Source organism: Solanum tuberosum, unplaced genomic scaffold (genome assembly GCF_000226075.1).
Source record: "Solanum tuberosum cultivar DM 1-3 516 R44 unplaced genomic scaffold, SolTub_3.0 scf00239, whole genome shotgun sequence".
Lineage (NCBI taxonomy): Eukaryota > Viridiplantae > Streptophyta > Magnoliopsida > Solanales > Solanaceae > Solanum > Solanum tuberosum.
In genome coordinates, this window is record NW_006239163.1 from 344071 (window position 1) to 361362 (window position 17292).

The 17292-nt window shown below is 30.3% G+C and overlaps 3 protein-coding genes across 3 annotated transcripts; all 3 read left to right on the forward strand.

Annotated features, from left to right (window-relative positions):
- The first annotated feature begins 3471 nt into the window (after nucleotides 1-3471).
- On the forward strand, nucleotides 3472-6417 carry LOC102592830 (peroxidase 39-like). Its single transcript, XM_006356941.2, has 4 exons — nucleotides 3472-3750; nucleotides 3878-4069; nucleotides 4256-4421; nucleotides 5648-6417. Exons 1-4 carry the CDS (start codon nucleotides 3535-3537, stop codon nucleotides 6049-6051), a joined length of 978 nt encoding a protein of 325 aa, XP_006357003.1. The 5' UTR covers nucleotides 3472-3534; the 3' UTR covers nucleotides 6052-6417.
- A 6177-nt stretch (nucleotides 6418-12594) lies between these two features.
- On the forward strand, nucleotides 12595-14128 carry LOC102581336 (peroxidase 24-like). Its single transcript, XM_006356907.2, has 4 exons — nucleotides 12595-12874; nucleotides 12975-13166; nucleotides 13282-13447; nucleotides 13558-14128. Exons 1-4 carry the CDS (start codon nucleotides 12653-12655, stop codon nucleotides 13962-13964), a joined length of 987 nt encoding a protein of 328 aa, XP_006356969.1. The 5' UTR covers nucleotides 12595-12652; the 3' UTR covers nucleotides 13965-14128.
- LOC102593170 (peroxidase 24-like) lies at nucleotides 14096-16096 on the forward strand. The gene is made up of 5 exons (XM_015313218.1): nucleotides 14096-14103; nucleotides 14795-14952; nucleotides 15052-15245; nucleotides 15371-15536; nucleotides 15650-16096. Exons 1-5 carry the CDS (start codon nucleotides 14096-14098, stop codon nucleotides 16054-16056), a joined length of 933 nt encoding a protein of 310 aa, XP_015168704.1. The 3' UTR covers nucleotides 16057-16096.
- Nucleotides 16097-17292: the final 1196 nt, after the last annotated feature.

The window sequence follows — 17292 nt, forward strand, 5'->3', positions numbered from 1 at the left end:
GAATCAATCCGAAAAAACTCGAGTTTTATTAATTTGATTTGGTTTATAAATTAAAAAATTCGACACAAATAATGTGATTTGATATTTGAAAAACTCCAACCAACCCGATCATGTACACCCCTAACAATGTCTATGCGTCTGAAAACATAAAATATTGATTATCTAAACAACAGTAAAAACATTTCTTTTTTCGGAAATAATGTACTGAATTTTGGGCTAAAGACTTGTAATATAAATTTTGAGCTGTATTTTGCAATATAATGTACGTTTGATTATTAGAGTATATATTATTTGTAATTTTCATAAATTTTCAACTTTTGGGGCATAACTTCTCCAGAAATTATGGGGCTGTTATTAGTCCATGTGATAACAGAATCTTTGTTAACAACAAAAGTCGTAATGGCAGCTAACAAATTTGATTATGCTTTTGAAGTCACATTAATTAAGGAGTATACTACTCATAAAAATAATTAGTTGACTTTGACGTTTATGTCATAAAATCCTAAGTTTAATTATTTCTCTTTAATCAATGATCGCCAATCTTCATCCACTAATCGGCAAGTTAACGTGTTGAAAATATTCTATGAATCCAATGTGGAAAAAGTTTTTAAAAAAATAATCTTAAGCTCTAAATATGTCAAATTATTTGTTAATGGTTTCGAGATTAAAGATTGCTTTAGCTTTTTTTACGCTCATTAAACAGATAATAAATACAAGATATAGTTTATTAAATTACTCCTATTTAATAAATGTTGACTGATTTTTCCTCTTAAATATTGTGAATACTTCCTTTTAATGTTAAGAGAGTACAGTTGAAAAGAATTGTCAACTTGAATCTTGAATTTCTTAATTGATAATTATTTTATAATAGTAAAATTTATTTTGAGCTAAATTCTAAAACATCACTTAAAATGGAACAATAGGAGTTGTAATTACGTTTTTATCTACTTCCATTATTACATTCACTATTACTCGTGTAATATACAAGTTAATTAATTAATTAATATTTCAAAATTGAGGAGTGTATGAACTTGTGAAAAGTTTGACTTAACTATCAGTCTAATTAGATTATGGAATCATAATTGGTGAAATTAAAGATATTTTTAAAAAATAAAAAATAATATGTAGAATAGAATAGCCGTAACTATCGTAGCTAACTTGGTGGATCTAACAAATCTCTTCATATATTATTACATTATCATTGGTAGAAATTTAATTTGTTACAGAAAGATCGTTAAACCTACTCTACCAACCATAATTAATTGGATACTTATCCATGCAAAATGACTGATGCAATTCTTAAGGCATGATTCAATTGAATTTAATATTTTTCATATAGAATTAAAATACATTGTGAAAAAATATATTAAAATTTTACTTCCTTCATTTCAAATTAATTGAATTGTTGAGATATTTTTCATTTTTCAAATTAACTTAATTGTTCAATTTTCAAGAGTACTTTTAGAATGTTCTTCCAATTTTGCCCTTCATTAGTTAGTATTGAAATTAGTTATTAATCAATGTTTAGTTATTTTAATCATAAATTTTACAATAATTAATAAGGGTAAAAATGGAAAATTATGCCTAATTTATGTCTTAATCTTCTTTTTTTAAAGGGTATGAAACACCACAACAATTCAATTAATTTGAAATAAAGGGAGTAATAGATATTAATGTTGAACCCTTAATTTTAGAAGTTCAATGAATATAGCGTCAAATTCTATCAAGGCAGATTCTATCAAATTTAAATCACTAATGTCCTGCAAGACCATAACAAGTTGATCTTGTAATTAACACGAGATTTCATTAATGCTTCTTTGATCAGTGTTTTACTTAAGAAAGTCTCGTTTACGAGTTATGTTGAGATTATTTTTTTATTGTTTGTTTGGTTTGTCGAATATGCATGCCATAATTTCTAAGAATTAGTTGTTTATTTACAAAAATATCCTCCAAGAATAAGTTGTTTGTTCATAAAAGAGTGTTTAAGAGGGGGTACTTTTGTTATCTTACATTTTTATTCTGGGATTAGTATTTCACTCACAAGTAGGAATAATTTATCTCAGTCATAATTATTAATCCCTGGATAAGTTATTTCATACTTTGTAACCAAACAAAGAGTTGAGGGATATCAAAAACTTATCCAAAATTATTTTTCTTTATCCATCACACCAAACGATCCCTAAATTTAAGGCCTTTAATTTCTTCAAGAAAATGGCACTTTCATTTTCAATGTAATTATTGGCTCGACAACCTTTATTATAATTAATACTTTGATTGCTCCCTTAGCCTAAAGTATTCCAACTGAAACCAAAACTTCTACGTTACATAGAAAGCAAAAAAAAAATTAATTTGTTTTTTTTTTTTATGAATTTTTGTGGCCTGTGCTGCCTTTTATTTAAGGAAAAATTACAAAAATCCCACATTTTATTTACTTATTACCATTATCCCCTATAAGTTTTACAAATTTTCAAAATCCCTAATTTTCGCACATCAGATTAATGTATCAGCACTTATATTATTGTATCTCGCGCATCAGATTAATGTATCAACGCTTAAATTATTGTATCTCGCGCAACAGATTAAAGGTATTATTGGACATTGAGGACATCGTTTTAAAATTAAATATGATGTCACTTGTAATGTAGAAGAGATATACTATTATATCTAGTTGTTATATACATTAATATTGTAATTTTGTTTAACGTTACTACTGTAATTTGACCTATCAACAAAGACAAATGCAACTTTTATTTTTAACATTGAATCCATATGAACTCAATACTTTTGAAGCCAAACATAAATTTGTGAGAAAAAATTATTAAAATTTCAACAAATGTAGGTTTGAAACCATAGTTTTAAAAATAAAATGAATATAATGCTAAATAAGAACCTTAAAAGTTGAACTATAAACTTAAATTCAGGATTCACCTCTACCAATCGGCTATATATAGTTACTATTTTTAATAGGTTATCGATTAATGTTTATGTTCATAAAAATTGAAGTATAACTACGTCATCTGATTAGGTAAATATTTGTTACAATGCATGTATAGAACTTGAAACATGTGAATAAAATAAGAAACTAGCACTCAATCACTATAACAAATAAAAAAAAAATTGCGCAAATAATATAATTACTGCTATATTATATTTAGTGGTAAATAATTATGGATATTTATAGCCAACACTCTATATAATTACCGCTAAAGGCTTAAGCGATTCTGAATGCAATGCCATTAATTCAATCACCACTATATATATTTGCGGCAATAAAACCCATAGAAAATATGTATCTAAAATCTGAACTAGTTATAACTAAGAAGCAAGTTGTAGTTGATAATTAATATATTAAAAAGTTGTTTAGCTGTTTTCATGTGTTAGGATTAGTACTCGTTCAAGTTAATCACTAGATCTTTCTCTATATATAGAAGGGCTAAACACTAATCACTTAATTATAAGTGAGAATATTAAGGTATATATCTGCCTAATTAAGAGTAATTGTAGAGAAAAAAATTGCAAGAAAGAGTGAAGGAGATGGAAGGAGGAATATTATTGAAGTTTTTGTTGTTTACTATACTAGTTTTTGTTGCAATAGGACATACCAATGGTCAATTAAGAAAAGATTTTTACAAGTCGAGTTGTCCACAAGCTGAACAAATCGTTCAAAACATCACTTGGAAACGTGTTGCTAGTAATTCTACATTGCCTGCTAAGTTGTTGAGGATGCATTTTCATGATTGCTTTGTTAGGGTACATATGTATTCTCCATACATAATTTAAAATTTAATCTTTTGATATATATATATATATATTCAATTGTCGTTACATAATTTTATACATCTCGATGAAATAATCGTATACACGATTTTTGTTTTAGGGTTGTGATGGTTCAGTATTGATAGACTCCACAGCAAACAACAGTGCAGAAAAGGCTGCAATACCAAATTTAAGCCTTGGAGGTTTTGATGTGATTGATGAAATAAAGACTGCACTAGAAAACACTTGTCAAGGAGTCGTATCATGTGCTGATATTTTGACATTAGCGGCTAGAGACTCCGTTTCTTTTCAAGTAAATAGTTCGATATAAGTTTAATTTCTATATGCTGACAGTATCAAAGAACGTTTAACTATAATATGCTTGTTGTTTCTTTTGATAGAAACTAACTATAACATATGCTTAAATCTCAGGATTAGTTATCTTTTATCCCTTGTACCAAATGTATAACTTTAGTGATGACATGATGTGTTGATGCAGTTTAAGAAGCCAATGTGGGAAGTGGTAACTGGAAGAAGAGATGGAAGGATTTCAAAGTCTTCAGAAGCACTTTCTGAAATCCCATCACCATTTTTCAATTTCACTTCCCTCAAACAGTCCTTTGCCAACAAAAGCTTCACTGTTCATGATCTTGTGGTTTTATCAGGTACTCCAACTTCTCCCCTTCACCTACTTTATGTTAATTACATGGTTTATGTAATTAATTAATACTATAATTTCAAGAATGTAATTTTCTTATATAGTGATGGCATAAAATTTTCTGTCTGATTTGCCAAAGTAGGCTTAGTAAGTTAGTATGTACAATTACATGTTGCAGCACATTTTAACCAGAAGGTGTAAGAAATTGCACATTATCACTGTATATAAATTAAACTCTAAATTCAAATATATAGTTTAAGTTATGTGTGTTGATAGCGTAAAAAATATTTAAGGTCACTTAAAATGTAACTACATGTAATTCTTTTTCATAGCATTGATTGGTAATTGTTACTTCCTCCGTCCACTTTTATTTGTCATGTTGCGCTTTTCGAAAGTCAATTTGACTAATTTTTAAAGTTAAATTAGATTACATTAATTCAATATTTTAAAAAAAAAAAAATTAGATATTCAAAAATTATACGAAAAGTACTATAAATTGCAATTTTTTGCATATCAATATGATGAAAAAATACATCGTAAAATGTTGGTCAAAGTTTTTATAGTTTGACTCTAAAAAAGGAAATCGTGACAATTAAAAGTGGACGGAGGGAGTAATTCTTATTCCTTATTCCTTATTCATTCATGTTTACTTGTCCATGTTTGACTTGACACACCTCTTGAGAAGCAATAAATAAAATAATAATTTTACTATATTTCCCCTAATTATTATAAGTCATCTCACTCATTTGAAAATGAATTACTAGAAACAATTAGTACTTAATAATATGTGTAAAATTGGTATAAAATGGTAGATTATCTTTCCATTTTTCGAATTAGTCAAATAAAAGTAGATATCTATTTTTAGTATATTGGACAAGTAACGATGACCAAAGGGAGGATAAATGGTAAGTAACATGTTGTACCGCGTTATTATCATACTAACACCACACCAAAAACAATCTTTAACGGCAATTAACTAACAACAATAACTTAGTTGTCTACAACTAAAAGTATTTTTCTAGAGGCAATTAGCACTCTTTGAGTTTTTTTAAATGTTCCTAAAGCCTACAGGGACGTTGAATCCAATGACAATTAACTAATGCCGTTAATGACTTTAATACTCTTTGTTAATGCACATATTTATTGCCGCTAAAAGCTGTTTTTTCCATATGTAATTGTATATAAAATTATAAATCCATTCAAAATTGACATGGGATTCTTGGGATTTTGCAGGGGGACATACAATTGGAGTTGGACATTGTAATCTCTTTAGCAACAGGCTATACAATTTCACAGGAAAAGGAGATTCTGATCCTTCCTTAAATTCAACATATGTAACTTTTTTAAAAACAAAATGTCAAAGCCTTTCAGACAACACAACAACTGTTGAAATGGATCCTGGGAGTTCTTTAACCTTTGACAATAATTATTTCTCTGTCTTAAAACAACAAAAGGGCCTTTTTCAATCAGATGCTGCACTTTTGACTAATCAAGGAGCTAAAAATATTGTTGATGAGATGCTTATTGCTGGAAAATTCTTTACTGAATTTAGCCAATCAATGAAGAGAATGGGAGCTATTGGAGTATTAACTGGATCTAATGGAGAAATTAGGAAAAAATGCAATGTGGTTAATTAATTAATTAATTAATCAACTCTTAAAAACAAGTCTTTTGTGTGTGTATGAATTTGGTTGAGCTTTGTTTGTTTCTTTTTATTTAGTTGCACAAGGAGTATAAAAATAGAGAGATAGATGTTATGGTTTGAGCCCTAGGTATGGAGAAAATTCTGTTGCGAGCGTCACCCCAAATAAGCCCTGTAGTGTGCGATCTGAATTTAGTTGGAGATTCAATGTGGACTCCTGACATTAGATGGAAACAAAAAAAAAGAAATTGATTTTTGTGTGTTGATGAGTGATGTAATGTTTATGATTGATTTAATAAGTAATTTGTTTAATTTTTTCCCTCCATATGAAAGCATAGTAGACCTTTGTATTTGTTTTGATCTTTTGCCTTGATTCATATGTTCTATGATATTTTATATATCCATACACTTCTATTTGATTAAAATGTATGTGTTATATAGTTTTGATCGTTAACTAAGTTTATGTGACATTTATTTTGTTGAATTACACACCATTAGGAGTGAGTGACCGAACATAATTTGAAGAATTGGAAAAAAAAATTAAAATCATAAAAGGGAAAATTAATGAAATTGAAAGAAAAAAGGAAAACAAATTAAATAAAGAGTGTGTTTAGTACGAAGGAAGATGTTTTTTTATTTTCTCATGTTCGGTTGGTCAAAAAAATTAAAACATATTTTTTTAGGAAAATAATGTGATGGCCTGCCACATTATCATGCCATTTAGGCGTCACGTAGCATAAAATTGTCCGGTGGAAGGCTTATATAGGAAGAAGACTAGTCCTTAGTGGAATATTCTAAAGAAATGTGTGAAATTCCCATGGAGAACCTAGAATGCCATAGATTTGCATGGAAGATCCTTGGAATATTCTAGGTTTGTAGAGTATTTTAGAGAATGGACTTATTTGTAAATATGCAGAGACTTCTGCAATAATTATTGTTTGTATATTAGCTTCTAAATGAGTAGTACTAATGAAGGGACATCTATTTATAAAATCATGAAGCAAAATTCAATCAAGTTCTCTACAATAATACAATATAATTCTTTATTACAATCCTCTTGTGTTCTCTACTATTTTCTTAGTGTCTTAGGTTGATCACTTGACTAGCAAGATTGTTAGCAATTGGTGCAAGAACGTGAAAAAGTTGGCAAGTGCTACACATGTGCTTAGTAAAAGACTAAGGATGTCTTATTCTACATTACCTAGAAATTTACTCTAGATTCGCCCATAAGTGAAATAAGGTGCCTAACATGTTCTAACGAAATAGTAACAATAATAAGTAATGAACATAATGCTTTTACATGAAAAACACCCGGCTCAAAAGGTGTAAAAAAACCACGACATGTACTCCTACTACAAGATTTAACTCCAACTTTACTAAATCACTTATCGAGCCTCAACAGTTTAAGATTACAAACTCCGTAAATTAAGGAACTAACTCTAATTCCTAAATTTCAAGTTATGGATTTAGATTACAACTCTTGCAATCCTAGAAACTAACTCTAATTTCTAAACTTCAAGTTATGATTTCAGATTACAACTCTTGCAATCCTAGAAACTAACTCTAATTTCTAAACTTCAAGTTATGATTTCAGATTACAACTCTTGCAATCCTAGAAACTAACTCTAATTTCTAAACTTCAAGTTATGATTTCAGATTACAACTCTTGCAATCCTAGAAACTAACTCTAATTTCTAAACTTCAAGTTATGATTTCAGATTACAACTCTTGCAATCCTAGAAACTAACTCTAATTTCTAAACTTCAAGTTATGATTTCAGATTACAACTCTTGCAATCCTAGGAACTAACTCTAAATCCTAAACTTCAACACAAACCTCCCAAGGTATATGTGTAAGATTAAATACTTTAATACATAATATCAGGATCTTGAACACAATAATCTTACATATAGATCGTTAGGGGCACATACCTGATGAGGAAGACATCATCACAGAGAGAAGCGGAAGCATTAGTTGTAAATTGGTTTCTACCTCCTTGCCCTAACTTTATGTTACCACAACCGTTAGCGATGGAATTATTGTAGAGAATATGTGGTAACCCTAATGGGTGGAGGGAGGACCAATTTATAGAGGTTATGACTTAATCTGATACGTCCATCAAGTAGCCAATGTACGGACGAGATCTATTCCTTATTAAATATTATTTATGGTATTACTTGGGTTACAAGTAAACTTGGGCCATAAGTAAGAAATAATTAATAATAATTCTTACAACATGTTCCCAACTCTTCGAGTTGCCTACAACTTGAAGACAACACTCCTAATTCAGTTTATAACTCACTGAACTAAGATTACACCAAGATTCAATTACAAAGAAAAAGTTCTAACACATAAACTCTGCAAAAGGACCTGATTTTTCGATATGTTCCTTTTATCCATTGGTAGCACTTGCGAAGTCAATTTCTCAATTGCCTTTTTTGCTCTATAAGTGCACAAGTATTCTTGATGATTTCATCTTCATTTAAGCACAATTTCTTCATACAATTATTCTTCACTTCAAACTCCTAATTGACTTGAATTCTCTTCACTTAGAGTTCTACTTCAAGTGAAACTCGTTCTTCAATTCAAACTCCTTGCTTCTTTAGACTCCTTCTTTAAATCAAATTCATTGATTTTTTTTGTGTTGTAGTCAAACTCCAACTCTTCAATTGTTCACCCACGTGAAGAGTTCTACTTCAAGTGAGACTCTGATCCCTCTTTAATTCAAACTCTTTACCTCTTTAGACTCCTTCTTCAAATCAAACTCATTCTTTTGTTCTTTGCAATTCATCACTTCTTTGTTTCCTTGAGTTTTATCATGAAATTAGCATTGTCGATTTCTTGATTTCTGCATTCTTATCTTTATTCATTTAAAAAAAAATTCCAAATCTAATTGTTCATGATAGTGTACCGTTAAAGCATGTTGACTAACGTGTTTAATCTTTCTTTGTCAATCATCAAAACTACATAAACTCCAACAAAATATGACAATAAGCTCCTTAAAAATAAAAAAATAACTTCTCTAATAATAAATAAAAAACAAATGGTATTATTTATCTCCTCCAAAGTTCAGACCCTTACAACCACCAAAACCTCACACTCAATCCCCCTCCACCATCACTTCACATAATTTTTAAAAAAAATTTCTACCCCCACCACACCAAACATCCCTCCCCCCCAAAAAAAAAAAATTAAATTTTTTCTTACCCCAAATCACCCCTTACCCTGATCACCACCACCCACCCTACTTTGACCCCTCACCTGGCTGCTCATCTCGTCACCACCATGAAACAACCATCTCCGATGAAACTCCACCAAACCAGCGGAAAATGCTATGTTTCTCACTACTCTTCTCTTCACGATCAAAAATTTTGTGAGCTACCAAACCTCAACGATACTCTATCTCCGGTAGGTATTAAGAAAACACTAGTGAAAAGTGATATCATTATGATTAAGTTTAAATTGATCGATCAGAAAGTATCTTCGTAGTTGAACATAAGAGAGGAAGGATTTGGAGAGAGAGTGGGCTAATTTGGAGTGAAAGAGTAAATTAGGATAGTGATTTATTTTGGACTATTTTTAAGGAATGATCTATCTAACTCCAAATTTGGTTCATAATTAATAAATAGCGATAATTGTTTGAAATTTTAGTTTGGTTTAGTCGATATAGTATACATGAATGAATGTATGGCTAATTATGTAATTTTTTCAAAAATAAATTATGCTATGAATTAAATAATAGAATTATGGCGGATATCCAGAATTCCTAAAAAGTTACTCCAACTACTCTTTTCCATGACATATAGTTAATCTTTCACTATCTCTCACCAGTATAGATTTAACTCTCACACCCTTTAACCTTCATAGAACAAAAACTCATATATATGGTTGTATCACTCGACAAAATTGGCAAACAATGATCAGAATAACCAAATTTTCAATCTTTTCAGTATTTCCCTAATGGTGCAAAGGGCTCTTATCAAGTGGACAAAAGTTACTGCCATCCATTAGTAGACTCAAATACGACAAGACAACTTTTTTGTTAGTTAATTTACTTATTCTTAGATGTGCGAAGATTAACTTGTAAATATTGATCTTCTAATACGACAAGACAACTCTTACTAATCAGAGACATTTTGATTTGTTTTTTTTAAAAGTCAAATATTTTATCTTTAAAATACATATGACATATCTATATACGTACTTTGTAATTATGGTCATCACATTATCGTCCGTTGAGTTAGCTGCGTCGGTGTATTTTTTAATCACGTTATAGTTTAGTGCATGTACAAACTAAAGATAGTAATATTCTGTTTTGGTTTTGTTGGACGTGGTGGTGGAGGGATATAAAAATATATATAATACTATATAGTATATGAGAGTTGAAAGTCAAAATATGTTGAATTTTAGATTATGTAACGTTTGAATACGCAATACATGCCAACCATGCTACAGTTGGATTTTATTAACACATATACTAATGAATATTACATACGCGTAATTTAACACTAATTTATCTTTTTTTTTTTTTGTTTTTAAGTAATTAGAAATGAAAAACTAACTTTCCCGTGAAGCATAAAGAATGGTATATTGATATTAATAAATATTATATCTGTGGTGGTCGAATTCTTCTTGATAATCAAATACTTCAAGAAGATTCACAAAATTCTTATCTTGAATATCCCATGAACTCAAGGATATTCATCAAGAGATCAAGACATCACATCTCAAAGTATTCCATAGACTCTTGTGTATTTTATAAAGATCAAGATCTTAAATATCTCATAAACTCTGGGGATATTCATAAAGATCATATCAAGATGTGGTCGAATTGATTTTGATAATCAAATACTTTAAGAAATCTACATAATCCTTTCATGGAGATCAAATAAATTAAATCTCAAGAAGATCCAAATCATTCAAGTTTGAAAAATATGCCATTAATGGTTCTAAAAAAAAATTAAGGAAACAAATAGATTTATACCTATATATTGTTTATCAATAAAATTATGTTTCATCAAAAAAAGAAAACCTACCGCTGACTATTTCAAAGACCCGTGAACGCTCTTAAATACTCCTAAATTAATTATTTTAAGATAATGTAATTTTTAATGCTATTTAAAAAACCACTAGATCAATCTTGATTACTTAATTGTTCTTTGACTTAATATTCAGCAAAAAGATTTTGGCACTATGCTTTGCTAGTGGTAGATAATAATACAAAACGATTGTCATTTCATTCTCTAATAAATATAAATTTATCTTCTTTCACTAGTTCTTCAGTGAATGTTTAATTTTGTCAGATTTAGACAATTAGTCAAACAAAATAAATAAACTATTAGTAATATATCAAGAAAAAAAAACTCTTTAAGTTGACTTTTCAAGTTAATTATGGTTAGCCATTATTTTTGGGAAATCATTGTCTGTTCGTGGAAAGATCATGCAACTCTATTAGCTTACAATACTATAGAACTATTAAGAGTGAAGTACAAGTAATTGAATCTTAATTATTTTAATCTTAATCATTAAGCGTGTTTGTTTTTCTTCTTTTACAACAATTTAGTAGTTGTGTATATGTCTGAATGATTAAGATCTATAACAAAATTTTAATATCATTAAGATGTCTATTTAAGAATTTTTACAAAGATGATAGTTCACCGCTACTCTATTTACTTCCAGCCACCGCTCACAAACCACCATTTTAGCTACGATTACCATCACTGTTGATCACCATTACTAACCATCCACAGCTACCATCATTAGCCTAATCACAACCATCATTACCACCAATCAACAAAATCAATCGTCATTGTTTGTAATCACCATCACAACCATTATTACATCCACTATAATCACTATCGATAATTACCATTATTAGTCAACACTCAACATTATATATCGCTAACCGCCATCAAACTACCAATATCATTTCACAATTTATTATTAGTCACCACCACTAACAATCACAATTACTCACTACCACCAGCCATTAATTATACCATAAGATACTACACAACCAACATCATCAGTCAATATCATCCTAAATAATTGACACACAATCACCATCGTTAGTCATCACCGCCATAAATTATACGTTATATAAAACTTTTAATAGATCAATTCAATATTTTATTTGAATTTTATATTTATTATTTTTTAAAACGACGACAAATTATATACATTCAGATCTTGAGAAAATAAACAGTTTTATTATTAAGTATTCAAATTTTAATGCAACATCTTAATATTGAGATCCAAACAACTAAATCTTAATGAAAACAAATGAAACCTAAGAACCTTGTAGACTTGTTTGTCATCTATATATAAAATATAGTGCCCTTTTATGATAATAATAAAAAGTACTAGTGTATATTTTAGGAGACTTTTGAGAAGATAAACTCGATCGATACGACCCACAAACTAAGGCCAATTTTAAGTGAACAACTATTTTTATATATCTTCCCACTAGGTATCACACCTTGTATCTTTGCCTATAAAAGGAAACTCTTATTGAGGTTTAAGCCATTGTGCCTTCATCAATTTGCTTCTTAATCATTCTTATAGGCTAAGTCTTAATTCCTAGCTAAGAAGACAAAATGAGAACTCAATTAGTACTAAGTTGTCTTGTTTTTCTGTGTCTTGTTCTTGGTGGAGTTGCTGGAGGTGTAGCTAAGGTACCACGAAAGAACTTCTATAAGAGCACTCGTTGTCCAAATGCTGAACAACTTATTAGAGATATCACTTGGAGCAAAGCTAAAAATGACGCTACCTTGGGTGCTAAATTACTTCGAGTCCACTACCATGATTGTTTCGTTAGGGTACGTACCAATTGGAATTACTACTATGCATATATATGTTAAGTATTTCCATAATAGGATTCAAGTTATGTACAATGACATTATACAAATTTGTATGTAGGGGTGTGACGCATCCATATTGCTAGACAAAGTGGGAACAGTTGATTCAGAGAAGGAGGCTAGGCCAAATCTCTCTTTGGGTGGTTTCGATGTGATTGATGATATCAAGCGACAAGTTGAGGCAAAATGTCCTGGCATTGTTTCTTGTGCTGACATTTTAGCTTTATCTGCTCGAGATGCTGTTTCTTTTCCTGTAAGTAATATAATAAGGAAATTCAAGAAATTAATTTATACAATGACATTATATTATAAAGAATATATAAAAAAAATTCTCTTGTATAACTAAGTCTTTGCATGCATGCGCGCAGTTTAAAACTTCAATGTGGGAAGTGGAGACCGGAAGAAAAGATGGGAATGTTTCCCTTGCAAGTGATGTGAACGGAAACCTACCTTCACCATTCTCAGATTTTGCAACCCTTAAAAAAATCTTTGAAAACAAAGGCCTAAATGTCGATGATCTCGTTGCATTATCAGGTAATATATTATCTGTGTCTTACAAAGCGAACAACATAATAAATCAACTTATACTATCAGTGTATACACGTTAAATCCATCATGAGTAATAATATGCTTCATGTATGTAGGTGCTCACACAATTGGTGTTTCTCATTGCGGAGCATTCTCAAGAAGACTCTTCAATTTCACTGGCAAAGGTGACATGGATCCAACTCTTAATGCTACTTATGCTGAATCATTGAAGAAATTGTGCCCAAATCCAGCCAACCCAAATACTACTGTGGAAATGGACCCTTTGAGTTCAACTTCATTTGATAGCAATTATTTCAACATTCTTATTAATCAGAAGAAAGGATTGTTCCAATCTGATGCAGCACTTCTCAATGACACAAACTCAGTAATTGTCATCAAGAAATTACAAAAAAACAAGACTTTCTTTGTTGAGTTTGCAAAATCCATGCAGAAAATGGGAGCAATTCAACTTCTTACAGGAAATGCTGGAGAAATTAGGAAGAATTGTCACGTCAAAAACTAATTCTAGAAAAAACCTATGATTATATCATATATATGTATGTTGTCACAAAAGTGTACAACTTATATCTCTTTTATATTATTATGTTTTAGTAATTGTTCATGTGTTGTAACAAATTAGGTTACTAATTTGTAATGGTATTGTTTGAACAAGAAAATTGTGGCAATAAATTAGTAATATGTTCAACTCTTTGAAGTATTGTTTAATGATCATCTACAAATTTAAAAGTCCAACTTGACTGCAAGTTAGAGAAAGCTATTGTAACCTGCTTACAAGTTGTCTGCTTAAGCTACTTTTGCTTGATTGCACACTTATTAAAAAAAATTGTATGCACATTCACAATACAATATATTTATTACTTTCCATTAATTGTCATTAACAAATACATGTCTAATTAAAATCTTACGAAAAAAAATTCAATTGCAAAAAGTTACTACTTTTGAAGCCTATGAAAACCTATGTTGATGCCTACTTGATCCCCTCCCGTAGGCATCCTTCCAGTTTGTTTAGTGGGTTCTAAAATTTTTATATGTTTTTATAGTTAAATATTTAATGGATTAGATTAATTTTATGGAAAAATTATCTAAATATACATTTTATTTTATTATAATCTCTAAAATTTCCTACTATTTTAATTTTTTTTTAAATATCCCTTCTTGGATACATCACTCCCCTCTCGCTGATACATCCTTATCTATACATCCCTTCCCTTACCAATACATCACTCCCCTCTCTGATACATTCCTCCCCTATGTGTCCAGATGCCCTATCCCCTTTTAGATACATCCCTCCCCTATGTATCCAGATGTCTGCTGATATATCTGAAAGTCCAGTGACGCTAAGGTACCACGCAAGAACTTCTATAAGAGCACTCGTTGTCCAAATGCTGAACAACTTATTAGAGATATCACTTGGAGCAAAGCTAAAAATGACGCTACCTTGGGTGCTAAATTACTTCGAGTCCACTACCATGATTGTTTCGTTAGGGTACGTACCAATTGGAATTACTACCATGCATATATATGCTAATTAGTATTTCCATAATAGGATTTAAGTTATGTACACTGACATTATACAAATTTGTATGTAGGGTGTGACGCATCCATATTGCTTGACAAAGTGGGAACAGTTGATTCAGAGAAGCAGGCTAGGCCAAATCTCTCATTGGGTGGTTTTGATGTGATTGATGATATCAAGCGACAAGTTGAGGCTAAATGTCCTGGCAATATTGTTTCTTGTGCTGATATTTTAGCTTTATCTGCTCGTGATGCTGTTTCTTTCCCCGTAAGTAATATATAATAAATCCCAGTATTTAAAAAGAGATTCAAGAAATTCATTTATTCTTACGTTGACAGTATAAAGAATTAAAAAATCTCTTTTATAATTAAGTCTTTTTTGCATGCATGCAGTTTAAAACTTCAATGTGGGAAGTGGAGACCGGAAGAAAAGATGGGAATGTTTCCCTTGCAAGTGATGTGAACGGAAACTTACCTTCACCATTCTCAGATTTTGCAACCCTTAGACAAATCTTTGCAAACAAAGGCCTAAATGTCGATGATCTCGTTGCATTATCAGGTAAAATATTATATGTGTCTTACAAAGTGAACAACATAATAAATCAACTTATACTGTTAGTGTATACACGTTAAATCCATCATGAGTAATAATAATATACTTCATGTATGTAGGTGCTCACACAATTGGTATTTCTCATTGTGGAGCATTCTCAAGAAGACTCTTCAATTTCACTGGCAAAGGTGACATGGATCCAACTCTTAATGCTACTTATGCTGAATCATTGAAGAAATTGTGCCCAAATCCAGCCAACCCAAATACTACTGTGGAAATGGACCCTTTGAGTTCAACTTCATTTGATAGCAATTATTTCAACATTCTTATTAATCAGAAGAAAGGATTGTTCCAATCTGATGCAGCACTTCTCAATGACACAAACTCAGTAATTGTCATCAAGAAATTACAAAAAAAGGAGACTTTCTTTGTTGAGTTTGCAAAATCCATGCAGAAAATGGGAGCCATTCAACTTCTTACAGGAAATGCTGGAGAAATTAGGAAGAATTGTCACGTCAAAAACTAATTCTAGAAAAAACCTATGATTATATCATATATATGTATGTTGTCACAAAAGTGTACAACTTGTATCTCTTTTATATTATTATGTTTTAGTAATTGTTCATGTGTTGTAACAAATTAGGTTACTAATTTGTAATGTTATTGTTTGAACAAGAAAATTGTGGCAATAAATTAATAATATGTTCAACTCTTTGAAGTATTGTTTAATGATCATCTACAAATTTCAAAGTCCAATTTGACTGCAAGTTAGAGAAAGCTATTGTAACCTGCTTACAAGTTGTCTGCTTAAGCTACTTACAAGTTATTTGTTTGATTGCATACTTATTAAAAAAAATTGTATGCACATTCACAATACAATATATTTATTACTTATCATTAATTGTCATTAACAAATACATGTCTAATTAAAATCTTACGAAAAAAAAATTTAATTGCAAAAAGTTACTCCCTTCGTTTCACAAAGAATGACCTCCTTTCCTTTTTAGTCAGTTTCAAAAAGAATGACCTCTTTCCTTTTTTGGTAACAATTTACTTTTTGCTTTCCACGTGGCACATGTTTAAGACCACAAGATTAAGGGCAATTTTGTACATTTGACTTAACTTTAATTTAGGACCACAAGATTCAAAAATCTTTTTTATTTACTTAAACTCCGTGCCAAATCAAACCAGGTCATTCTTTGTGAAATGGAGGGAATACTACTTTTGAAGCCTATGAAAATCTATGTTAATGCCTACTTGATCCCCTCCCGTAGGCATCCTTCCAGTTTGTTTAGTGGGCTCTAAAAATTTTATATGTTTTATAGTTAAATATTTAATGGATTAGATTAATTTTATGGAAAAATTATCTAAATATACATTTTATTTTATTATAATCTCTAAAATTTCCTACTATTTTAATTTTTTTTTAAATATCCCTTCTTGGATACATCACTCCCCTCTCGCTGATACATCCTTATCTATACATCCCTTCCCTTACCAATACATCACTCCCCTCTCTGATACATTCCTCCCCTATGTGTCCAGATGCCCTATCCCCTTTCAGATACATCCCTCCCCTATGTATCCAGATGTCTGCTGATATATCTGAAAGTCTAGTGACGTATCCGGATTTCATAAATTTTAAGGATTCTTGTAATTTGAATAATAGTAGAGAAATAATGTAATTGACTCTTAATACTGTAAATTTTATAAATTATACTAGTTTTATTGACTATAATCTTCTAACCACAATTAACCTCTT